The sequence below is a fragment of the Hippocampus guttulatus genome, chromosome 4 (assembly GCF_054856545.1).
Source record: "Hippocampus guttulatus isolate MCC_2025c chromosome 4, RoL_Hgut_1.0, whole genome shotgun sequence".
NCBI classification, from domain to species: domain Eukaryota; kingdom Metazoa; phylum Chordata; class Actinopteri; order Syngnathiformes; family Syngnathidae; genus Hippocampus; species Hippocampus guttulatus.
The window spans coordinates 26,547,286-26,572,955 of NC_141264.1; the positions used below are offsets into that span (position 1 = coordinate 26,547,286).

The 25,670-nt window shown below is 51.1% G+C and overlaps 2 protein-coding genes across 2 annotated transcripts in view; both read right to left on the bottom strand.

Annotated features, from left to right (window-relative positions):
- Positions 1-142: 142 nt before the first annotated feature.
- On the bottom strand, positions 143-7,405 carry fezf1 (FEZ family zinc finger 1). Its single transcript, XM_086110118.1, has 4 exons — positions 6,612-7,405; positions 5,253-5,387; positions 3,857-3,989; positions 143-2,631 (listed from the first exon to the last, which is right to left on the bottom strand). Exons 1-4 carry the CDS (start codon positions 7,314-7,316, stop codon positions 2,363-2,365), a joined length of 1,242 nt encoding a protein of 413 aa, XP_085966244.1. The 5' UTR covers positions 7,317-7,405; the 3' UTR covers positions 143-2,362.
- Positions 7,406-8,532: 1,127 nt separating this feature from the next.
- Positions 8,533-25,670, bottom strand: part of cadps2 (Ca++-dependent secretion activator 2) — a 49,451-nt gene continuing 32,313 nt past the window's right edge. The window contains exons 18-28 of the mRNA XM_086110114.1: positions 22,809-22,965; positions 20,903-21,044; positions 19,157-19,312; positions 18,924-19,071; positions 18,598-18,612; positions 17,728-17,802; positions 16,628-16,711; positions 16,485-16,517; positions 13,970-14,077; positions 10,243-10,347; positions 8,533-10,067 (exon numbers count right to left, since the gene is read on the bottom strand). Coding sequence (XP_085966240.1) covers positions 9,897-10,067; positions 10,243-10,347; positions 13,970-14,077; positions 16,485-16,517; positions 16,628-16,711; positions 17,728-17,802; positions 18,598-18,612; positions 18,924-19,071; positions 19,157-19,312; positions 20,903-21,044; positions 22,809-22,965 — 1,194 coding nt within the window. The 3' untranslated portion in view covers positions 8,533-9,896. The remainder of the gene's footprint in view (positions 10,068-10,242; positions 10,348-13,969; positions 14,078-16,484; positions 16,518-16,627; positions 16,712-17,727; positions 17,803-18,597; positions 18,613-18,923; positions 19,072-19,156; positions 19,313-20,902; positions 21,045-22,808; positions 22,966-25,670) is intronic.

Here is a 25,670-nt window from a genome sequence, read left to right on the forward strand (position 1 = left end):
GTGCAACGCGATGTGCCGGCATCTTCATTTCCGGTTTCCTCTCTCCCGCCCAGTTTTGCATCCTCTGCAGGCACACAGCTCGAAAGGGCCGCGTCATATCAAAATATGTTCAGATCTTTTATTTATGACTGCCTGCACCATGAGTGCAGCAAGCTGCCGGAACAGAAAATAAAACGTCAGGAATTACCCAACTCACACAAGGATAAACCACCCAACGACGAACACACCAACAATTGCCAAATCCTTGATATGCATGGGGGGCTTATTACAAAATGTACAGTTCTGAATTTGAAACTTGATTAAAAATAATTGAACTCAAGTACAATTTGACGAAGATGGCAGAGCGCCACAATGGCGTCAATGGTTCTAAATTTAAAACAAAAAGGTGAAAGATGACGCGTGAGACGGGAAACGATGGGATTGAGGGAAATGACGACAATGACATTTATTTAATTTAACCATTCAAACAAAATCAAACGGCGGCGACACTTGCTAAGGAAAACGAGGGCGGGATTCCTCCCACCAGGAGATTCAAGTACCAAGAACTAAAAAGTTCCGTCAATTCGCGGTGGGACTGCCGCTTTGGAACGGGAAGTCTTCTATGTGTTTGTTCGTGTCATTGGACTTTTTGTCCACAAGGGGCGGTCGTGTCATAAGACAGCCATGAATGACATCATCCACGCCGAGAGTGTCTCTCCGTCACCAAGTCCACCAAGAAAGAGACGCCATTTTGTCATAGAGTGCATTTGCACGCCTGGGAGTTGACTGTGGAACTTGTCGGGGTGCGGAGGGGGCAAAAGATGACCCTACGAGGTAATCGGGTTGATCATTTTACATCAACTCAGTGCCGATTGTCAGTCATGTCTCTTTGCGTATTTCCACCAGAGGGACGTCCCCCTGGAAGATCTGCGATAATTTATTGGGGCCAAAAGAACACCTTGCTAAAAGGGGGTGGGGGGGGGGTGCGTTTAAGAGGGCCTGGAACTTTGGGGGTAGGGTCTGTCAGATTGGGGCTTTTTTGATGGGAACATTTGAGAGTTCCAGGAACAAGAAGAAGAAAGATGGAAAAGTTCCGAAAACGTTTTTTTTTTTTTTTTTTTTGGGGTCCGAGGGACTACAAGCAACAGGAATCAAAATTTCCTGGAACTTTCAATTTTGAGGAAAGAGCTAGAACCAAGAACTACAGCAAGACTATTCTGTGTTTGGATCGAAATTGACTTCTGAAAGAAGAGCCTGCTATGGGGAAGTGGGACTTTTGATAGATCCAGGAACCAGGAACAATGACACGATTAGCTTAAACTAGTCCAAATTCCAAGGAACGGAAAACATTCTCTGATTTCTGAAATCAGACTGATGGTGTTTGTTTGGGTTTTTTCCCCCCCGAAATAAGACATTTGCAAACATCTGCTTTTACTTTGAAAGCCACATGATAATTGCTTAAACACACTGGCCACGTCTGGATCTTCTTCCATCCTGCGTTTGAGGCCTACAGAAAGCGTCGCCTGCAGGTTCATTTCATCCTACACACTTTTGGGTGGGATTGATGGATTTTTATTTTATTTTATTTTTGAAAAAAGGCCCCGTTTTGCCGACTGCAAACACAGAGGGGTCGGTGCGCCGCTTGTTTCAATCTTTTTCTCTTGTCGTTGCTCTTGCTCTCTCTCAGTATTTGCCTGATCTGTTTGCATCATTTTCAAGTGTGTTTAAAGGCCTGAAAAAAGAAGAATGATGAGAAGAAAGGAGCGTCAGCGCAGAGCGCCGATGCGGATGCGGAACCGGGAGTCGCCGCTTGGAATCGAAGCGGATTTACATGGGACGGGAGGTGCGAGCTAATCTTTTTTTTTTTTTTCCCCGTCAACGGACTCTACAGCTTCTCGTTTGCTTTCAAACTTAGCCTGGCGGCAGACGTGCGCACATTTTCAGCATGACGTCTGTGACCCATCGGCGAAAGGACACTTTGATTGGCTCCTCTTTCATTTAGAAATACTTCAAACAACAAAGCGTATGCAGACGAATTGGACGATCGCACGACTGTCTGTGTCTTATGTGTTGTGTTTTATCTTATTTTCTCGTTTTATGTTAACCGTTCCGGGCACCCGCAGCGGCTCCTCTCTCTCCTTGTGGTTGAGAGGAAAGAAATTTCATCGGTGCCGTACGTTGCGGCATGAAGCGCATTTGACAATAAAGTTGACTTGACTCGAAAAATAAGAACAACACGCTTCTCGAAGTATCCGCGGAATCGGACTTCCCGCGGGGTCTGGAACCCCTTTCCGCGATTGAGGTCGTACGACGGAAACCAAAGAAACGAGGAGCGACAGTCTGTTGTTCGCAACGGGGGGGGGGGGGGGGTCGCATGAGAGCCTCACAACTGCTGGGTGGCGCCGGGCGTCGGCGCGGCGGCCCGCTGGGCGCCGATGGCGGCGGCGTGGTCGTGCAGCTTGCGCACGTGCTTCTTGAGGTCGAAGTTGCGGCAGAATCCTTTGCCGCAGGTGGGGCAGGTGAAGGGCTTCTTGTCGTTGTGCGTGTGCATGTGGAAGGTGAGGTTGTAGACTTGGTGAAAGGCCTTGCTGCAGATGGAGCACTTGAACTGCTTCTCGCCGCTGTGGGTCAGCTTGTGGTTCTTGTAGTTGCCTGCGGGGCGGGGGGGGGGGGCGGTAGGGGGGGGGCACAAAAGCAACACACGTCAGTCAGCTGGCAGCAAGGCACAGTCGCTCGATTGGGAGTCATCTTTCCATTCTTCCATTGATCATTTGAAGGGCGGCGTTTTTTTTTTTTGTTGTTCTTCTTTGCGGTGGCGTCAGGAGACACAAGATGACAACACTCGTCACGCTAAACATCCTTTTTATTGATCCGGTTCGACTCTGGCCACAGCTAATGAATATTTTATTCATCACTTTAAGATAAGATAAGAAAAGATAAGAAAACCGTTATTAAGATAAGATAAGATAAGAAAACCTTTATTAGTCTCGCAATGGAGAAATGTATCTGCCAATTATTATTTTTTTCGCTCCCGTGAATCGGTGATTCAGAGATAAGCAACTGCTTTTCATTTCCCGTCCCTTTATTCAAAAACAGGACATGATTTCGAACGTGCGGTGCAGAAAATGCACCGAAATAAATGGAGGATTGAGTTCCCGGTTTGATCGGCAACATTTGTCAGAACATGTGCAAAAACAATGTTGAGATCGTTGCTTCCAACATAAAGGCGGATGTTTGCAAAAGCGGGGGTAGGGGGGGGGCACGCCGATATAAGACGGCTCAGCAGCAAATATTCATGTGCCCATCAATGTATGTGGTCGCCGATTTTAAAAATGCCTTTGCTTTTTTTTCCCCTAGCACATCACGTTTTGTTTCAATTTGACCTACATATTCATTTACAAAAAAAAAACAGAATATGGTGTCGACATTTTGTTGCTCGGTTTCATCAGTCTGCTCTCATGGAGGCAATTGAACAATGTTCGATAGATTTGCATCAAGTAGCACCTCCATTTTTTGTACTTTATTTTAAAAAAATTAAATAAGAAATCTGGGCCGGTCCTGGGCAATGACTTGTTGCTTTTTGAAATGTATTTACTTGCTAAACCTTTGACGCTCATGCGCAAACAATATTTCTTAAAAACGACAGACGTTTAAAAATACACGCATGCCCAAATGTTTAAAAGCATTGCAATTATGTACACCGTCTTGAATATGATGTGCAAATACAGCTTTTAGGAATCCACCCGTTCAAGTCCCGAATGAAAAGAAGGAATATTCTTCATTCCTCTTTCATGCGTCTGCAACATTTGGCAACGTTGCAAGGGACATAATATCTGACGATCCGCCGCTCGCCGCACGTGCATGCGTGCGGGCGTACCTTTCTGGTGGAAGCCTTTGCCGCAGAACTCGCAAACGAAAGGCTTGTAGCCGGCGTGGATCCGCGTGTGCGTGTTGAGCGTGGAGCTGCGGTTGAAGGCTTTGCCGCACTGGCTGCACTTGTGAGGCTTTTCCTGCACGCATAAATCAATAGAGTAAAAAAAAAAAAAAGATGTGCAGCATAAACCGGCACGCCACGACAACATTTTGGGCAGGTTTTTCCCGACACGTAAAAGCATTTCAAACCACGAAACGCTCATCACTGCAGCTACGCGCATTAACATCTTCATCATCATCATCATCATCATCATCACTGGTGTTATGAAGTAGTCTATCGTTTGAATAAATGCATGCCTGAAAATCCCTTCAGTTCTGGTGTCGGTTGAAGTGAATAGAAGGTACATGGCAAAAAAGAGCAACTTTCGAAAGAAAATGAAACAAGATTAGGACTTGACGATTTGAACGGCGTGTGTCGGTGAAATTGTCTGACGATGAAGGCGCGCTAACGTGCTCTGTACCCAAAGTCCTGCTAGGAAGGAGTCGTTCGGTCGTGAAGAAAAAGAACATTGGATGAGACACGCTATCTATCGTGCGTTGTCCTTTTAAGAAAGCTTATGCCTGAAAAAAAAATGCTTAGGATATGGATCATTCATAAATGAACTTTTTTTTTGTCCTACCAGAAAACGGACGCAATGCAAATCCAACATCACGAGTATTCTAACAATATATATGCCTGCCCGTATCTTAACTTGCGTACAGTCAATCATATGAGAAGTGTGGATGTTCAAAACCCCGCATCGTTTTACTATGAGCAGTTGTTGCCGATGTTACGTTCGTTGGGGGTTTCCCGCCTCGTCTTTAGGGTGTCCTACACTATGAGCGGGCATTGAACGCACCTCGAGTCCAGCTTGGAGCGCCGAACGCGAGTGTGACGCAATTTGGACTTTTCTTTCTTCTCGCCACCGAAATAGTTCGCTCGTGTCGCGAAGCTCCATAATTACAGATCGCCCCCCCCACACACACACACACGTTTGTCGTTGCGTATAAACGCCAGAGGCAGAGTTTAATCATCATGTTCGTGTCAAGTGATTACTGTACGCATTAGCGTCTGCTCGTGAGTGACGTCACGTTAATCAACGCTAGGAAGCGCTTTCGGCTAGCATGCTAACTATTCCAACGAGCACGAAACGTGGCAATGTGAATTATTTGGAGTGTTCTGTATTTTGTGTTGTTGCAGACCACAATAAATGAACCTGTAAAATGGAATACAAGACGGAAGGTAGCACCCAACCTCATCCGCACCTTACGACTCTAAAAAAAAAAAAAGGAATCAGCTGGAGACGTCATACCCTCTCCATTTGAGTTGACGTCCATGCGTGTGCGCGTGCGTGTCTTACCTGAGTGTGTATGATCTTGTGTCTGCAGAGGGTGCTGGCCTGTCGGAAGCCTTTCCCGCAGACTTTGCAGACGAACGGGCGGGCGCCGGTGTGCACCGGCATGTGGCGAGTCAAGTTGTAGTGCGCGTTGAACACCTGAAACACACGCGCGCGCACCCGACGTCTTTTTTAAAAAGGACTATAAAGTATGACAAGAATTCTAAGGATAGTCGACAAGCACGTTTTTGGTTTGTTTGGGTTTTTTTTTTTTTTTTTGCATTCAAGCTGTTCTTCGGAGCGCGTTCCTCACCGCGATGATGTCGCAAGCTCGCGAACATATTTCAACGTATTCCAAACAAATATAAAATAAAACAATGTCACGTTTTTTTGTTGCTGTTGTTAACCCATCGAAAGATGATGGAAAATGTTTAACGTCATTTTAAAAAATTCATTTTGAGACGACACGGACGCGTTCAAAATCAGGTTGGACGCGATCAAATAGCTTAACAACATGCACGATTCGAAAAATGTCTAATGTCAGATTACTGACTGAAGCATCCCATAAATATTAATATAATAATAATAATAATTTGGACATGATAACACCTCATTTCCAACGCGCGTGAATCTATTTCAAAGACTTACTCGCAATATAATTGGAAACATATTTACATTGTTTTACGGCGCGCTTGAAAAAAAAAGTCACCAATATTTCAGCATGTCTTTTTTTTTTTAATCGAATAGTCAACGTGTCTTTTTGAAAAACGCGGTTTTGGACCTGTTTAAACGGGCGCCATATTTCATACATGTCAAGCAGATTAAAACAAAAAACAAACAGGTCGAAGCGTTCAAACGTCATTTTTCATAAAGCCACGAAGCACGTAATGTTCCGAAGAGCACTTTCGACATATCTGCGTCAGAAAGAAAACAACGGAAATAAAATCAAAGTGAATTTACACGAGCCACTTTCGAAAACAGCTTCACTGCCCCCTCACAAACGTTGAAGCTTTTTCGGTCAATTGGAAAGTACAAAAAAAAAAAAATTCAAACAGACACTCAATGAGGCCTTTTCGTTCAAATTAAGAAAACTTCCGGTGTGTTGGGCTTGAGACATTCCGGCGACGAAATTTGTATTTCTTCACCTCGAAATGGAAAGATGATTCAGCGGATTTATTATTTTTTTTCTTAACACGCCCGCGACCCTCGTCAGTTTGATCGGCGGCTCGGCTCGGAGGACGGACGCGAAATTGCTTTCGAGTCGCACAACCTTTCTTTGTTTTTCCAATTCCATCGCAAATCGGCGTCGCAAATCTTTTCCGAACCTTTGCGCTCGATTTGAATCGTGCTCGAGCGAGGCCAAATGCTGAGACGCGGACGTACTTTTCCGCAGACTTCACAGGTGAACACTTTGGGTTTTCCTCCCGCGAGCCTCGCCGCGGCGGCGGCGGCGGCGGCGGACGACGACGAGTTCTTCAGAATCTTCTCTCCGAAGTCGCGCTCCTTGATGAGGTTCTGCAGGTGGTTCTGCGCGGCTTGGTAGGGCAGCGGGCCCGGCTTGTGCCTGCCGGCCAGCAGGTAGGAGGCCATCGGGTGCAGGTTGAGGAGCCCCGCGGACCCGGCGTCCCCGGCCCCGGCCCCGGCGCCGCCGCAGTTGAGGTAGCACACGGTACCTCGCGACGGGAAGGCCGATTGGGTCACCACGCGGGGCCGGAACAGTTTGTAGTGGCCGCCGTCCGGCTGGGTGCGGACGGGCTCGTGGAGTCCGAAGCCGGGCGGCTCCGCCGCCGCGTCCTGGTGGAGGGCCAGCCGGTGCTGCTCCGCGTAGCCGAACGGAACCAGCGGGATCATGCAGTGCAGCGAAGACGGGCGCGAGTCGGGTAGCGCCGCCGGCGCCGGGCGGAGCCAGCCTGGCAGCGGGACGGCCTTGGGTTCGGGCGTCCGGGCCATGATCCGTTCGATGGAGAAGGCCAAGGATTTGGCGTGCGACGACGACGACGCGGAGGAGGAAGAGGAGGCCGCCGCCGTGGCCCGCTGGCCCCCGGCGGCCGGGGGCGCCGCAACCTGCCCGCCGCGGCGCGGGTCCATGAGGCGCCGAGGGGGAGCCGAGCGTCGTCACTCAGCGGCTCGCCGGGGGGCGGCTCGCCATCCCCGGCCGACCTTCCTGCCGGCCGGCCGCCTGGGGTTCGAGCCCCCTCACCCCCCCCCCCTTCTTCTTCGTCTCCCTCCCTCCCTTTCCTTCCCCTGCCCGCGCCCCGCTTATTGGCGCTCGATGGCGGCGTGCGGGGAGCCGGGACCCCGCGCTCTCTCCGATCGTTAGCGCGCGCCACCGGCGGAACCCGAAGCAGCCGCCGCGGTTCTCCTTGCTGCCATTGACCAAAAGCGCGAGGAGGAGGAGCGGGAGCGGGAGGAGGATCAAGACCGAGACCGAGAGCAGGAGGAGGCGCGTCGCGAGCCAGGACGCGCACTCGAGTGAAGGACTTTGCTGCTCTCCAGACCCCCATGTGCCTCCGCTGACGTCACCCCCCGCCCCCCCCCCCAATTCGGGACACGCTCGGACCGGTGAGCGTCCACGCGAGCACGTGACTCACGTACGTAGCCTCCGTCAACGGCTCTTTCGCAAGCCAAACGCGTTCATGTCTGTTTTTTTTGTTGTTGTTTTTTGTTTTTTGGTTTAGACGCACAATTTATATCAAGTTGCATCTCAACGTGTCCCGAGACGTGCTTGGATCTCAAATCATTTCCCACCCACTTCTGTATTGACAAGAGTTTAACGAGCCATTTTGAAAATCTGACGTGTGTGTCTGCGCGCGCGGGGCCAATCCCCCCCCCCCCCCCCCCCACCCCTTATGTGTGTCGCAATGATTGTTGTGCTCGCCCCAAAAGGAAAAAGAGGCTTTGAAATGAAAGCCACGGGAACACCAAACTGACATTTGAACAGCCAAATCCGATTTTAAGAAACGAAAAAGCAGTCGTTCGTTTCTCGAAACTATTTCGCACTCGTTTCATTTTCATTTTTGGCCTTTAAGCAACACCTCGCAAGTCGTTTTGTTGTCAAACGAAACGGCTTTTAGGGCCATTTTCCGTGGCAAACGATTTTTTTTGTGTGTGTCACAGTAGCAGTTGAATCATTTCCCCTTGAAGGATGCTCATAAACACGCACGCACACTACGCGGGTAGATATTCGCTCAACACGTCACAGGACACACGTCGGACGAATAACGAATACAACGCAACGATTAAAGGGGATGTTTGAGAATCTTTTGATTGAACTTATTTGAAAATTGAGACATTTTACACTGTGAGGATTTTCACGATTATTCTGTCTCTTTTTTTATTTGCACATTTGGACTGCATTTTTTAGACAACAACCCGAATAGAGGACATTGTTTTTTTTTTTTTAAATATAACTCTTATTTAGCCTTATTTAGGGGCACAAAAACGTCACCTGCAAGCCACTCCTTTCCTCCATCCGACCTCACGTGACAAAAAGAGCGCGCGCAACGGCTTTCCAAAGATTTTTAGGGCACAGCTCGTCAACACACTAACAAACAGAATATACAGTATCAGCATCCTAATCGGGGCAAATAGGCCATCCATACATTTTCTTTCTTTGTGGCACAAACACAACTTCGAGAACTACCCCCTCCAAAAAAAAAAAAAAAACTAAAATCCACAAAACGCGTGATGATGCATTTTCATAAGACACGTTTGACTTCCTGTCACGTGATTGGCAGTCTCTCTCTCCGCACCCGCTTGACATCGGTCATTCAATATGAATCATATCGAAGCACAAACGCCACAAGAGCGCATCGTGTCATTCCAAACGCTGAAGCGATATCCGAAATGTTCTCTTGTCGCTCACGCCACCGTCCACAAGGGGGCGCCTCGCAAAAGTCGGCCTGTTGAGGGGCCTACAATTCAACGGAGAGCCAGAAGGTGCTGCGGTTTTGCTTTGGCGACAAAAGCGGACACCGGCACCGACTCCGATATCCGTCGACAAAGCTACGGACTCCAATTAACATTCCGAGTGAGGAAAAAGGGGTGTGGCATTTATTTCAGGGCAGTGGCCTAATTTTCTCAAGTTGATTCATCTGAGACAAGTTCGGGGGGGGGGGGGGGTTGTTTGTTTTTTGCTTATCATTCCACAAACATATATAATTACACGTGTATTGGCGAAGGAAAAGGGAGAAGGCAGGATCGAACCATTCTTATGGGTTGGAAAATGGGAGGAGTCTATTTGAGGAAGGTGTTCATCCGTTCCCGTAGGGTTTTTTTATCCCCCCCCCAAGTCATCTGAGAATGTCGCTGCTGTTTTGGTTCGCGACAGTTCAAAGCAGCTCAAACACTTGGCGGACGATGGAGTCAATGCTCTAGTGGAAGTCGAAGGGGGACCACGACACACACCCGCCACCATTCAAAGTCCGTCAAATGAGGTCCGGCGGTTGTTGAAGGCTGTCCCTGACACTTATGGTCCCCAAAGTTAGAAAAGAATTCCATCTATTTTCGTATCCCAAAAACCTCGCATCGGAACAAACCGCATGTGACTCGCTAGCATTAGCCGCACTAAAACAACAAGGATGCTACGCTAGCTTACCTTCCGCCCGCTTGTTTCCTTCACTAATTTGACACTTGCAGTTTTGACTGCGACGTGACCGTCGTTGGCGTTCATTCGTCATCCCGGTCGCTGTCCTGCATGCTGACCCCGTCCAGGCCGCCTCCCGTCTTGACGGCCAGCGTGGCCTCCTCCACCGTCAGGCGGTTGTAGACGGTGTCGTAGCTTTTGTTGTTGAGCGTCCCGTCCGGGACGCCCTGAAGGCGGAAGTCTCGGTAGCTCTTCTGCCGACGGCATAGGAGAACGGTTTGCCACGTCGCGGGCGATTTGAATCGCAACCTCGTTGTGCTCTTTAGCAAATACGCTAACTCGGTCAGGAACCAAAGTATGTACAATAAAAGAGAAAGGCTGCCGGCTCACTGACAAGAACTGGGCTCCGATCTCGGGCGTCTTCGTTACCTTGACCATCTTGATGAGCGTCTTGAGCTGGTACGGGTTCAGCTGGAGGTCCAACCGATCCGCCAACCACACGCACACCGCCTTCATGGACACGCCGTACCATTGCTGCGCACAAACAAACAAACATGACGGACCACCGGAAGTCAAAATCTCTCGTCTCCAATTAATTACAGCTGGAACCCGCTTTGCAAATCCCCGTATTCCGTTTTGGTTGACGTTGAACGCAACGTCCCGGCTTCGTTGCAATTGGGGTTAAACGCCAAGTGCGCAGAGGAACCTTCTCAGAGGCACGGAAATCTTTCCGAGTCTCGGAAAGACCGAAGAGGATCGAAGGGTAGAACTTTGAAATGAGCATGGAAGCACCCCCGATGAAGGGCCGGCCGGGCAAGATCACTTCTGGCCAAAGTGGAAACCTTCAAACAAGGCGCGGCAACCGTTCGACAACGAGGAAGAAATTGAGCCACGAGGACCGTTTGAAGGAAACGACGGAAGGTGGAGACGGGACAGGGCCTGGATCGAGTCTTGCGGTGGGCTTTCAAGCGGAACCCCGAGTTGAGGAAAGAACCGAAGAAAGGGGTCCGAGCGAGGTTGTTCCAGACCAAAAGGCGGACCTTTGACCAACCTTCACCGAGGCACGCGGTGGTCTTTCGATTAGAGCGGGGAATGAGTTCCGCACAGTGGCGTGCGGTGAGGTTCGTGGTTGGTGAGGCTGTGACTCCTTTAGTGTCACATTTACAAAGATATAAAGCAAAAAAAGGGTCGCTTCTTCAATTGGCTGAACATTATATTTGCGACATGCAGATGTATGGCGAGCAGCGCGAGCCAGTTGCATGTATCAACCCAGTTTGTGATGATTGCGCAATGCAATGCGCATTCAGAGGTGAGGCTCCGCCTCACCCGCCTCCCCTGACCGCACGTCCCCGGTTCCGCAGGCTCTTCCGGAACAAAGAAGGACTCCGAGCTGAGGAAGGAACCCGGGCAGATGGATAAAGACCACCGTCGACACTATGAGGGACGGAGGCTGTTCCTCTTAGCCTTGACCGAGGTAGCGGAGAACCGTCACCGGACGGGAACCAAAAGATCGGCAGGCGTCACGATCGCCCGTCGGGCTTTCCTTCTCCCTCACGCCCGTAAAGCAAGCGCGCCGCTCCCTCGCCTGAAGAGCGCGCCGCATTGAGCTCGCCATTCAGCACGCGCGGGAGATTGCCGTGACCCGCCGCCGACCCCAAAGAAGACGACGTGCTTGAAGCCACCCGCACTTTTAATTAGTTTCCACTGCGGCGGAAGAAAAACAGCCCAGAGTGTTATTTAACGCGTCGCACAAAAGCCCAAACATTGGAGAAGGGGGGGGGGGGGGTCACCAATACTTGATTCCGTCTATTGTGAGTGGGGGGGGGGGGGGGGGGTCACCTCTGACTCCAGCTGAATGTTTAATGATTTGAATAAACTCATCAAGCGATTAACGCCAGTCAAACAGAACAAACTCCGAAACCGCAAAGTCTTTCAACTTCACTTTGCACCCGCCGAATTAACAAACTGACCCTTTGCTTTTCATCGTCATGGCGACGGGAACCGCGACGACGATGAGATGAACGGATGTTTCCTTTGCCGTCGCCGGAGAGATCAATGGACTACTTTCGAGTCCTTGACTCCCAACTTCAAAGGTTTATGACACGCGCACGCGCACAAAAAAAAAAAAAAAAGCCAAAGCCCGACCAACTTTTAGTCGCCGTGGAATGCGAACAAACCAACAGGACCAAAGACCGGACAACTGGGGTTTTTGTATCTTCTCCCCCGTGCCCTGCGTGGCTTTTCTCCGGGTGCTCCGGTTTCCTCCCGCGCTCCCAAATCATGGCGGTTGAACGGAACACTCTCAAAAATGGCCCCCGGGGGGCGAGCATGAGCGCCAACGGTCGTTGGACTACACGTGTGCCTCGTGACGGGCTCGCAACTCGTTTGGGGTGTAGGGGTGTAACCCCCCGCCCCCCACTCAAAGAAGGCCGGGATGGGCTGTGGTGACCCCCCCCCACCCCCACCGAGGAGAAAGCGGTTGACAGCATGGAAGGAAAGCGCGACGCCTTCCAATAAAGGCCCGCGAGTCAAATTTGTGTTGCCGTGTCAAAATGCCAGCATGTGTCAATGTGTTGAAATGCGATCATTACATTGACACCAGCAGGGGGGCGCCCCTTCTCTTTTCTCCCCCCCTCCCCCCCAATTTGATTTCTGACAGCAACACGTCCCCCCCCCCCACTTCCCTCTTGTAATCATCAGCCACTCACTCCCGCCTCGCCACCATCTGCTTTCGCCGTCGTCCTCTAATTTGCTCAATTAAGGAGCTCCTTCGTACTCCATTTGCGCGCCGTTAACGAGGCGCCCGCGCGGCAGACGAGGAGGAGGATGAGACGGACGAGATACGTGCGGACGTCTCGTCAAAGATGGGACGCCGCTCGCTTTCCGTCGCGCCACGTCCGCTCCGGCGAGCAGATCGTCGTCCGGCGTGGTCATAAAAGCTGTCATCTGCAATTGATGTCCCCCACCCCCACACCCCCCCCCTCACCTCTTTTTATTTTTTTAATCTCAAATCATAACGAGGTGGAAATAAAACAAAGGGGGGGGGCGGGGGGAGTAAACGGGAAATAAAGCAGGCGTCAGGCAGGAGCAAAAGAAGGGGGCGGAGCAAAGGTCAAGTGCAAGCGGGAAAAAAAAAAAGAAAGCCGCGGTCAAAAATTGACAAATGAGGAAGTCGAGCGGAAGCAACGAGGACGGACAATGGGAGCAAAGCGGAAGAGAGGAAGGAAAAGAGGAAGCGCAAGTGCGGGCAAGCGACCGGGAGACCGAGCGGAAGGAAAAAGGAAACGAGCCGGTCAGGCCAAAGTCCGGCAAAAGCGAAGCGCCGGTCGAGAGTCGCGTCACGTGCAAGTCGAATACAAAGGCAAACCGGGAGGAAAGAGAAGGCGCGCGGAAGGAAGGAAGGAAGGAAAGTCGAGTAACGAAGGCGGTGCCGTGGAAGCGCAGAGCAAAGCCGGGAGGACGGCGGAGCTCAAGCGGCGGCGCGGCGCAAGAACAATTTAGGCGGCGCTAAAGCGGAAGTCGAAGGAAGGAGAAGGAAGCAAGGAAGGAGTCAGGAGGGCCCACTTTGGAGTCCCCATCCGGGTGGCGGCTGGCGGGTCGGCGTGGCAGCGCCTTCCTCTAATGAAGCCCCTGCCAGCTTCCCGCACGCACGCTCGCTCGGCGGCGGCGGCGATGAAGCGCTTCATTATCGTCATTGCATAAAATGGCCGCCGTCTCCGTGTAAATATGACGGACGGCGGGAGGCTGAGCAAAGACGGGGGGGGAGGCCCGCCGCCCGCCTCTGAGCGTGACCGCACGCCGGCGGGGCTCATTAGACCCCCCCCCCCCACAAGGAGCAGCGGCGCTCCACCGCCGGGTGCCGGGCCTCGCGTCCGGCCTATCGACCGGCGCGCCATCCCCGATGAGTGCCTTGAAGGGGGGGGGGCCGTATCAGGCCCGTTTTTTTTTTCTTTTCCTTCGCAATTCAAGAAGAAAAGAACGAGAAGAAGGAAGTCAAAGCTAGATTCGAAAAAGCGAGTCGAGGTCGTAAAAAGTGGGGGGGGGGGGCGGCGAGGAGGAAGGCGAACAACCGGTAAAAGCGGCAAACGGGCGAGTCGCGGGAGAATGAAGGCGGGCGCCAAGGAGAAGGAAAAAAAAGGAGGAGGAGGCGACTCACGTCAAAGATTTTGTGGATGCAGACTTCGTCGTGGAGGCGCTCGCGCAGGATGTCCTGATTCTGCCGCACGAAGCCCACGTAGGCGGCGGCCACGTCCGAGCCGGATTTCTGGAAAGCGGCGAAAGCGATTGCTCGTTGCAAAGATTCGTCTTCCGCCATGTTTTGAGGGCCATGGGGGGGCGGGGGGGGGGGGGGGGATTTCATTTTTTTTTTTGTCTCTAATCATGTGAATGACAAGGGAACATGAAAAAAAAAAAAAAAAAACAATCTCCCGCGGGAGCTTGTAAAAGCTCTGAAATCAGCTTATTTATTGATGCTGGACATTTACGCGTCAAACCAAAATGGCGGAATGATTGACGTGTCCACCCAAAATCTGACGTGCGTCCACAAAAGCTTTTTTTCTTTTTTTTTTTCTTCTCTTTTTCGTACCTAATCGAGTGAGTGAGTCTCATTTACAAATCATGAAGACAGAAAAAAAGGACTTGATGCTTTTGCGTGCGTGTGTGCTGCATTCTGACACACACACACACACACACACACACACACACACACACACACACACACACACACATTCTGGTGATGTCCTCATTCACACTCTTGTTGTCAGGGGAGATTACAAGTCTAATGCTTTTTGTAATCGCTTTGACATCTTTCACAGTCTGCGTTGCCCTCGGGGGGTGTCGGATGAGGTGAGGAGGGTGAGGGGAGGGGGGGGGAGGGCGCTCGGGGGAGGGTGGGAGGGCGGGGATGGGGGGGGGGGGGGTAGCGTCATCGGTATATCACCGCCGCGCGACACATCAGCCCCTAAACGAGGAAGACGCCGCAAGAGAAGCACGCGAAGCGTTTAGCTTGACGCGGTCGAGTCAAAAGGCAGATTGAAGGATTTAAGCCCCCCCCCCCCCTCCCACCCCCCAACTCCATCTAGCACACCGACAGCAAAGTCACGTTGTTTTTTTCTGGCTCCGTGGCACAGAAAAAAAAAAAAACCCAAAAAAAAAAATGCGGCCTCCTCTAACAGGGAGCGACGCGCAGCGAGCACTCATTCGGGCGTTTGTAATTCGGACGGACCAGCGGGCGGGAAAAAGAGGTTAAAGTGGGGTCACGGGACCGCAGGGGCATCTGTCGCGGCGGCGTCCGAGCCCGAAGAAGAAAAAAGAAGTCGCGAGCGTCACCCGGACGGCAGGCGAGGCGGAGGCGGAGGAGCAAAGATGGCCGTCGGGCCGACGCTGGCGAACGCAAAGAAATGCGGGCGACTTGTCAAAAGTGTCCCTCGCTCACCTTTGACGTCAGACGCAAACAACACGTCCAAAAACTTTGGGCGCTGATTTGGCATCTTTCAAACATTGTTCAGACGTCGACATTGAGTCCAAGAAACGCGACGCCCGCAACGTGCACACTTTGGGGGGGGGGGGGGGGGGGGGGGAAAGCAGACGCCATCGCACGATAACACGCAGCCGAGTGCGCGCGTGTAACCCGAGACGTTAAATCCGCAAAAATCTTGCGGTGTTCTCGGAGAAGCAGAAGCACGGGGGGGGGGGACGACAAAAGGTGGGCCGACAGTCTTTTCAAGGCGGCGGGCGGGCGAGTTCCCTTTGAAGCGCGCTTTGCCGCCCGCGCACCTGCGAGCGTCGGACGGCTCCTTTCCCGAGGAAGCCGAGCCGCCGCCTCGGGTTGCCGGCGCACAAAAGGGGCGGGCCGGCGCCGGAGGCCGAGGTGCGCCTTACATTATAATTTGGCAGGAAATCCGCGCGGGAACCCGAGAACAAAATGGAGGACGGGGGGGGGGGGCGGCTGGGGGATTAAGGAAGGCTCCGACGGCTCCTTCGCATCGCGTCGGACGCTCGATCGCGCGCTCGTCGGTCGGCCGGGCGCGAACAAACGGATTAGCGTAGATGTCGTGTCGAGAGCATCGTCCAATGCTTTCATAGCCACTGTCGCGCTTTGAGTTGGAAACGCATGCGGGCATTCCATCCCCGAAAAAAAGCCAAATTGTTCCAAAGTGCTGCCCGAGCCGGTCCGTCGGTGGTGGAGGCAAACGCGGTGGAGCGGCGCTTTGGCTGTTATGCTGCACGCAAATGGCAAAATGCAGGTTAGGTTGGAAACGCTGGGCCCCGCCCCACCGTAAACTTTGACAAAGGCCTTTCAAGCGCGTTTGGATTCTGTCCGGGAAGCTCGAAAACAAAGACGGGAAAGCGTCCATCTCATTGGCGAGGAGAAGCGCTCGAGTCAATTGGCACGAAGGGATCAATGAGCACCGGCTAGAGAAATTGGATCATTTCCGCACATCGGCACCCGTTTGGGAGTCCCCCCAACTAACAGGAACAGGAACCGATCACCTCGCCGACTAACTTTCCTGAGACGTCAACAAACGCTTTCATATTTTTGGAAAATATGTTCGCGCATTCTAAACTTTCTTTATGGCTTTTTTAAAACAAGGATTAACTACTAACACACACACACACACACACACAGAAGAAAGATGATGAATTGAAAAAGAAGAAAAAAAAAGACTTACGGGAACTTCCACGTATTTGGTAGCTGCTTTCACCTTGGTAGGAGAAAGAAGAAGAAGACAAAAAAAAAAAAGGTCAAGTGAGTAGAGTGGAAAAAGATTTCATTTGCGGCCTTGAAGAAATAACAAAGCGGGCGCGCGCTGACCGTGAAGGAGAGGATGGACGACAATAAAGTTCCTTCGTCGTATCTCGACAGCTTGGACAGAACCGCGTCCAACACTGCACACAACTACACGACACACACACACACACACACACACATGTAGGAAAATCAATACGAGCAGTTCGACGCGTCGACGTGACAGACGTATCCTAATCGAAACGTGCGCACTTGGAAAGGCGCGGGCATGACTTCAAAACGTGATGTATTTGAAATTGGAGTATACAGCACGTATTGAGAAGATATTTATGTATTGCTAAGAGTGCTGTCAAACGATTAAAAGATTTAATCGCAATTAAACGTATAATGGCATAGTTAACTCAGAATTTGCCGTAGTTAATCACAGATTTTTATCTATTCTAAATGTCCTCTGATTTCTTTTTCTCCCATTTTCCCATTTTAATGCTCTCATCAACATGGAATCGTGGATCGGTTTTCTTTGTGCAAAATGCAAATATTTACTGAAACAACAATTTTGATTTTCAATTTTACATGAACATTTTTCACTTGAAGCAGTTATTCAAACTGGGAGCACATTTGATTATTTTAGAGCAACGTAACATCTGCTGTGACGTGGTGCCACATTAATCTCCCAATAAAAAAATTAATCGTTAAATTTGTTTAAAATTAATGCCGATAACGCGTTAAACTGGCAGCACTAATTGATATATATATACATATATATTTTTTTTTAATTATGAAATTGCAAGCATATGAAAAACAAATTTGGGCCTCATTGGAACAAAATTGCCACTTTAGCCACATTTACTGTACATACAATTATTCATTTTAGGTACATTTCTATTCAATTTTTTTATATTAAAGGTACATCGTTACAGAAATTTGTCAAAATGTTTTCCTGTTTTTATTCCACAAAAAAAAAAAAAAAAAATGTTAGCCACACTACAAACCAGTGACTCTTTAGTATTGGTAACAAACCAAGTCAAGCGCGACAAGAAAGATGAAAATCAAGTCACCGAAAACCGGCAGCACTTTCAATCTAAAAGAGCTCGGTTGAAAGTTAGTCGGCGATGCCGAATCGGAAACAAACGGAATCGCCGATAGGAAGCCAGCGGTGCCGTCACCTTGGATACCAGAGCGGAGATCATGTCTTGGAAGGTGGCGTCGATCAGCACGTCGATCTTGGAGTGGTAGTGTTGCTGTGGGTGGGGGGTAAAAAGAGGGGTGGGGGGGGGGGGGGACGTGAAGTGGAGTTTCTAATGGAGTTTGGATCGCCACAGTGTGAATGACATGGTGGAATGCGAAGGCTACGTTTTTTTTTTTTGGGGGAGTTGGGGGTTTTTTTTTGGGTGTGCGCCGCGCAACAATTAGCGCAAACTCGCCGCACTGTCCAGCCGCCACTAAAGACCGAAGGTGCGCGGCAGATTCAATTAATCCGTCATTTCACGTCAGCAAAAAAAAAAAACATTCATGCCACCTTTTCCCTGGCGAAGCGGGGAGCGGGGGGGGGGGGGGGGGGGGGCTGCTGAATGGCGCCACAATGGCTTTTCAGACAGCCCATAAAGGGAACCCAAATGAAAAAATGTCAATCAACAAAGCGTGAGGATCGCTGACAATTTGCGGGTCCGACGAGGTCACCGTCGCTAGCTCCTTTCTCTCTCTCTCTCACACCCCCCTTTCTTTCCCCCTACCTGCACCCCCTTAACGAACCACATTTTCAGGGGGGTATTTGAAGGGGGAAGCTTTCTTCCGAAATGGCTATCCGCACCGTTGAAGCACAGAAGACATTCGCAACTTAGCCTCACGTCAGTCTGAAAACAAACACCGTGCGGCTCGGCCTCTGGCGAAGCGATGTGCCGGTCGGCGATACCATTTTGCTCAGATTCCGTTTGTCAACGTCGTTGACTGTGGCACTTTCCCAAAAGAAGTCCAAATGTTGATGAGGCACAAAAAAGGGTCACGTTTGGCGGACAAAATCAAGAGTGGCGACTCACCCATTGTGTGTCCGTCTGAGGGTCCAACGATGACGCGGACGGACCGACGGACAAAACAGGAGACAAACGTGTTCATTTTAACATTCCTGTACACCACCGGTGTCCAAACTGCGGCCCGCGGGCCAACTGCGGCCCGCGCGTTTGTTTTTTATTGGCCCGCGGCAAATTCCGAAGCTATCGTTGAATATGGCCCGTACACGAGTTACACCGATTACAGTGAAACTCCTCAACAACGAAATCCCGTTTGCAGAAAGAAATTTTTCACAACAGGGGGGGTTTTCACAATAGCAAATTTGATCTCAGACACACGCACAAAAACCTCGTACCTCCTGCCCGGTGTCCAGCGCGCAGAGTTTGGAGCAGTGCCTCTTGGCGTCCACGAGGATGTTCAGCATGGTGCAGACGCAGAGGGGCACGCGCAAGTCCGTCGACCTGCTGGCTTTCTGCATTTTGCCCTCGAAGGCGCATTTGGTCCTGCAGGGGGGGGGGGGGGGGGGGTGAAGCCATTGGAGGATTTTAAAGCAACGGCGGAACATTTGCGCGCGGCCGGCCGCCCGACCTCTTGACGCAGGCCTCCATCATGTCGCTGGCCATCAGCTTGAGTCTCTGCTCCAGGTGGCCGGCGAACTCGGCCTCGGGCCAGCGGAGGTCCGACACGAACGCCTGCAGCGCGTTGAGCTTCCAGAAAAGATCCTCGGACGTGGCGGAGCCGTTGCTGTCGCCGACGCAAAACAACAACCGCAAAACGTCAACAGCGCTTTTGATGACGGCAGGTGATTTTATTTTATTTTTTATAAGGGGGTGGGGGGAGGGGTGCTTTTATTCATTCATTCATACCGCCGATCGACGCCCGCCATTCATTTTGCGGTCCAATCATAAGTGGCGTCGCCATCGAAGTGGCCCGCGAGCGTGCGCCGTGCGTGGCGTCGATTGCGCGACGCGCGCGCAACAGCAACAAGTCGACGAGAAACGAGCGCGCTCATCTCAAAAGGGCGGACGGACGTCCGCCACACGCAGGTGACGACGCGACGTGCAAGTGTACAGCGGGCGGCTAGGATGACGGCCGCGAGACGACGCAAAGGAAGAGGAATCGTAAGGGAGGGTGTGTGTGTGTGGGGGGGGGGGGGGCGGGGGGGCACTCAAATTAACGGCGCTCACTTTTCTCACTTGGCCTTTAAAAGACGAGCACAACAACAAGTGGCGGCGGCGGCGTGGAGGCTTTGGGCTAGCCCCCTCATGTCTAATTAGCGGGGCTCTCCTGTGAAGGCCCCACCCCCCACCCCCCCAGGGGTGACGGGCCAATCCCACTCACCCGTCTGTGCTCGCTAATGAAGTGCCAGCTTGTTTTCTTTTTTTTTCGCGGCTTTCATGAAGCACCCAGTGTGGTCTGAGTGTTGTCGCCCCCCCCCCTCCACACACACACACAATCCCCAACAGACCCCCAAGTAACATAACGCCACCAACTTGGCCACCAATATGGCCACCAACTGACGCGTTGTTCAAGTGAGCAGGAAGTTAGCAGCTTAGCCGTGCGGTATCCACGGTAACCGGACGTCCCCCCCCCCCCCCAAGCTGCGGTTGGAAGTTCCTCCGGGAAAACAAACAAATAAAAAAAAAAAGGGCCGTCCCCCCCACATCCTCACGTCTTCATGAAACAGCGCAAAGCTTCGCTAGAACGACTGGGAACCCCGTGTCGACGGCGGCCAAGGAGACAGACTGACGGGAATTCTGATCGAGAGTCGATTGAAGACAAGAGATCAATACAGGATGATGATGATGGGCGGGCCTAAAGCCACTTGGGTGAAGGTCAGAGTGCGAAAAGGGTCTACATCAGCACTGTGTGTGGGACCTGATATTGGTGTTCAAGATGGCGGACACTGACTTTTTGCTTCCAAAGCTTTTTTTTTTTTGGGGGGGGGGGGTGCGGGGGGTCTGCTTTGCAGCATAAAGAAAACCAGCACAAATGAAGCTTCAAGTTGAAATGGCAGCTAAGAACCATTCGTCATTGTGAAAGCATCAATTGTTCCCCTTTCCCGCCGGCCTTGCCGCGCGCCAACGCGTTCTCGGCTTTTGATGGCTTCCAACTTTTCATTTGTTCCACTCAAAAAGTCCTTCGAATGCGTCGCATGGTCCAAACTTTACTTTTTAGCATGACCTCAAATACTTTCCTCACCCGCCTCAGGTGTGAGGACCTTTTCCGTTGCCGCTGCCTCCCCCTTGGAATAAACGGTCAGCAAGCCCCCCCCTTCCCCCCACCCCGCCGCCCATCCTTCAAACTTGCCTTCAAATCAATTTTTATTCTTACCTGACGGACTGCCAGGTCTCCTGCTCGAAGCCGCGATGGATGGACTGCGCGATGGACGACTCCATCAGGTCGATGTAGCGCACCACCAGAGGGACAAAAAGATCCTGGAGGTGCTTGTGGAAGGGCCCGTTGCACAGCTGGGCTGCAGGGGGGGGGGGGGGGGCACAACACATCAAGTAAGCGGTCAATCCCTGTTACGGAGGATTTCTGGAGTGAATTTGCAATTTTTTTGTTTTTTTTTGGGTGGGTTGGAAATTAGGCATTGTTCATTTTAGAAATACACGGACGCATTTCATCACCTCTACACCGGGACTCCGACAACTACGGCAAATAAGAGCGAGAAATTGTTACTGCAGCATTGTTATACATATTCCTTGTATTGATATTTGATCAGGATTTCTCATATTTCACGCTGATACACTTTGTGAATGGCAAAATCAATACATTCTACAATCAACTACGAGGCCGATTGGATTTTTATCGATGTCGTCCAAATATTTTAGGTCTGCGGTTGAGAGTTGAGCCAATGCAAAAACGTTTCCTCCGCATGCTTTGGAGCAATCGGCGGCGGCGGCGCAGCCCTCCTTCTGCCTTCCCTGGCGTCCTTGATGAATTAACGGCGACACTAACGACGCGCTCCCCATTTCGCCGTCTCGGCGGGCTTCATTAGTGGGAAATTGGTTTTGCAATCAACACTTGCCTTTTTGCCCCCGCCGCCCCCCCCCCCCCTCCTCGATCCATCCTGCCAGCAGTCCCCCCTCCCTCCTTGTGACTGCCAACAAGTGAGCATTTCCAAAGAAAAACTCAAGTATGGCCGGAAAGAAAATGCAAAAAAAAAAAAAAAAAATTGGGCACACGAGAAAAGAGTCACGTAAAACAAATGTGAAGAAAAAAAAAAAAGCAAGTCGCAAAAGCGATGAGTCAATGAGTTTGACGAAAGGAGGCAGGGGGGGGGGGGCGAGGCTACGGGGGCGAAGACGCCGATCCGAGCGGGTCGGAATGGAAAGCGTCGGCGGTGTGTGATGTCATCTTCGCGGCTCTGCTCGGGTCAAAGGGCAACGTGCAAAAGGCGGCGCTGAGGCCGAAAAAGATGGACGAAACCTCATCGATCGCTTGACTTCCGAAATGTAAATACAAAATGAATTTGGAAAAAAAAAAAAAAAATCCCCCTGGCCTGTTTCCTTTTTTTCTTCACTCTCCAGTTTGCTCCCCCCCCCCCCCCCCTGCCGCCGCCGCCTACGCCAATCAAGTGAGCATTTGCAAAGTGTGCGAAAAACACGGCGGAGTTGCCGAGTTGGGAGCGCGTTTGAAGCGAGCCTTTGAAAAAGCCATCTTCTCAAGGTTTTTGCAAGGCCGGCCAAGTGGCGGCCTTCTCTTCCCTTCCCTTCTCTTCTCTTCTCTTCTCTCCTTGCCTTCCCGCGCAATTAGCGGCCACAATGGCAAGCGCGAAAATCAACACGGCGACGTGCGACGACATCTTTTTGTTTCGCCCGGCGCCCTTGGGACCGCGTCGCATCAGCATGGCGCCGGAAGAAAAGGGAGAGCACAAAGCCCGCCGCCAACAATGGCCGTCACGCGTTCTGGTGTTGGGACCTTGAGCCGAAAAACATCTCCCCAAAAAAAAAAAAAAAAAAAAAAGCTTTTAGTTTGCCGATTGACTTGTTTGTCGCCCTCCCCCGAGACGTTTGCCGTCCTGCTTCTGTGTTCGGTTTGAAACAAGAAACGTAAAAAAAAAATGAAGAAAAAAAAAACAGAAGGGAAAGTGAAGTCCAAACTATATTGAGCAAAAAAAAAAAAAAAAAAAAAAACCCCAAAGAAAAGCCGCCCAGAAAAGGGGTAAATAAAAAGTCAAATATTGAGAAAGACCGGTCAGAAAAGGCGTCCGAGGTGTGACGGCGGGACTCACGATCGGCGCCGAGGAAGCCGTTGAGGAGTTGGAAGAGCGGAAAGCTGCTCCACGAATCGACGGGCTGCGCCCGCAGAGACGAGTCCATGTCCGCCCGGTACAGCCACAGGAAGCTCTCGGCGTGCCGGCGCATCAGCTCGGGCCACAGCGAGAAGGCCTGCCGGGACACACGCGGCGGCGGCGCCGACGGGTCACCAGCCGATGCCAGATTCCACGTCCTTGCCGCTTTTTCTTTTGGGGAGGGGGGGGGTGCGAGCGCACCCAATTTCGGGGCTGCGAGTGAAGCGTTTGTTCTTGAATTTTTGGAAACCTTCCAAGTCAAGCCAACGTGTCGTTTCATCACCAAGATTTTGTCTTCGATTTGGGGGGGGGGGGGCAGATTTGAATTCCCCCCCCCCCCCAAACTTTGATGGAGCGTCAAACCAAAATGGGCAATTTCTGGTCCAAGTTTGGAGAGTCTGAGTCTTCTTTGGGGGTGTGTCCTCCCCGTCATGCCGCACGTCGTGTCAATGAGCCAAACTCACATTGGGAGCCCCCCCCAAAATGGCCGACCTCCCGCCCGCACTTTTTGGTGTGTCCCCCCCCCCCCCCAAACGTCATGAGGTTTGGTGCAACCAGTGGCAGGGGATGATGATTATTATTTTTTTCTTCTCAAATTTTCCAAGGGGGTGCGAGTAAATTGTAAAGGCTCATTTAAAACAGACCCAACTCCTAAAAAAAAAAAAAAAACGGTCCTTTATGATCGATCCGCTGTCATCTTTTTTTTTTTTTTTTAAGTGCTTGTGCCATCACTTGCCGCCTGCCTCGCGAGCATCTGTTGGGTCTCAAGAGCATCGGCGCTGCGCGGCGGCGGTTCAAAGTTCAGCCTGCCCCGCTTTCGACGTCAAAAGGATTCGCGAGAGAAAAGTGCAACCGGCCTTGAAAGGCGCCGAGGACAAAGAGGCGGCGGCATCGGGCCAAAATGAAAAGCGTCGGCGGCTCTTTACGCCGTGGCCTTGCGGGACTTCCCGTCGGGCCTTGCGAGGTCTCGCTGGGAGTGTTAAAAAAAAAAAAAAAAAAAAAGCATTAACTGGGCGCCCCGTCGCAATTTCAACCTCCTTGAAAGCCGAAGACCGCCGACGCTCCGCAGACACGCGTCGGCGTCATTTCGGCCGGAGAAGCCGAGCGCCGAATCGCCAACAACCGACAAGTACGAAGAAATAAATGGGGATTGAATTCTTCGGAAGAATTGTCGCAATTTACGACATCAAATGTGGTGCGCGCGACCGTTCTCTTGGCGTCCACCAGGTGGCGATAACTGGAACGTACGATTCCCTTCCACCGACGCGACTAGAATGAGTTGAATCGGAGGTTCGACAATATGTAAATACGATCTTTAAAAAAAAAAAAATTTTAATTCCACAACAAGCGACTAAACCACGTGTAGAGTCCGATTTAACCGGTCACGTCCAGTACGCTCGATCAAATAAGATGGCTAAATTATTTTGGGCCGGTCGCCGCGGCCGTGACGTATTTTGCCAAGCCGACACTTCGTGGTTTGACGGGGCCTCCCAAAGTAACGATGAAATTTGCAGGAAGTCAAAATACAAAACGGGGCCGGCAAGTCACTCCATCAAATTGGATTCTTCGGAGGCTGTTTGCGTTTCGCTCGTACCCAAATCGACCAACTTGCTTTTATTTTTTTCCGGCATAATCGATCCCCAGCCATTGGTTGTTTGTTGTACTTCCCTTTCTGAAACAAAAGATTCAAGCCGAGATAAAAAAAAACAAAAATGAAACACGGCGAGTCTGAAACACGCACACTGCATGCAACACCATTGAAAAAACGCGACAACTAACTTGCCTCTCGTCCCTTCGGCAGCAGCAAAGTACACACACACACACACACACACACACACACACACAAAAAGATCACTTCAGCGTGCGTACATGTCATCAAAGATTCTGACTGGGCAAAGACCAAAATGTTCATTTTTGATGGACACTCTCAGAGGGGGAAATCATTTCAAGCCATTCTTGAGGATTGCTGCAGTCGCACTCGGCAAATTTGATCTCTTTTTAAAGTCGGGCAATTATTTGGGTGCGGCGATCGCGGCCAAGCCAACGGGCCGGAGGATTCGTCGTCCGCGGGAAGAGGAATACAGCGAGTATTCAGAACAAAAGGAGCAACAAAGTACGCACCGAAATGCAAACGGAAGGAAGGCGTCGCTTTGAAAAAAATAAAATTAAAAACATCGCGATGAGCACGGAAATACGACGGGTGGGCGGAATGCGAGCGCGTTACGCTTAGTTCGACCCGGGCGCGGGGTTGTTAATTTTCCGAGTGACATGGGGTGGCCGGTTGCCACGGCGACGGGGTTCCGAGAATAGCTGCCGCCGTCGACTCGACATCTGCCATTGATCTCTTTTGGAGGCGCGCGAGCGCGTAACGCGCCGCTACGCTACGCGCGTAGCGAGCCGTGGGCGTCGTTTGCCGGCAGAACGCGGCAGCCAAAAGTCGTCAAGAACTTCCATGAAATGATCAAAAGCCGAACCGGCGTTTCTCTGTGAGCTTCATTTGGATCCACGACAAACGGAAGATGCTTTTTTTTTTCTTCTTTTTCAAAAAAAAAAATTATAATAATAATAATAATAATGACGGCACACACGTGATTTATGTGAATGGGAAACGCTATCCAGTGGTGCCTTGAGATACAACTTGAATTTGTTCTAATCTGAAATGTGAAATTATCGTCCTCCAATTAAATGAACAAAAATGCCAATCTGCTCTAACTCACCCCCCCCCCCAAAAAAAACCTGTGCAAAATTGCTTTGAATGTGTTTCGACAATGTATCATAACACAACATTCATGGCGGCTCCTT

Coding starts and splice junctions, on each gene's coding strand:
- fezf1 (XM_086110118.1), bottom strand. CDS start 7,316: ATGGACCCGCGCCGCGGCGGGCAGGTTGCGGCGCCCCCGGCCGCCGGG. Junction 5,388..6,611: donor CCTGTGAAGTCTGCGGAAAA/GTACGTCCGCGT, acceptor CGTGTGTTTCAG/GTGTTCAACGCGCACTACAA. Junction 3,990..5,252: donor ACAAGATCATACACACTCAG/GTAAGACACGCA, acceptor TTATGCGTGCAG/GAAAAGCCTCACAAGTGCAG.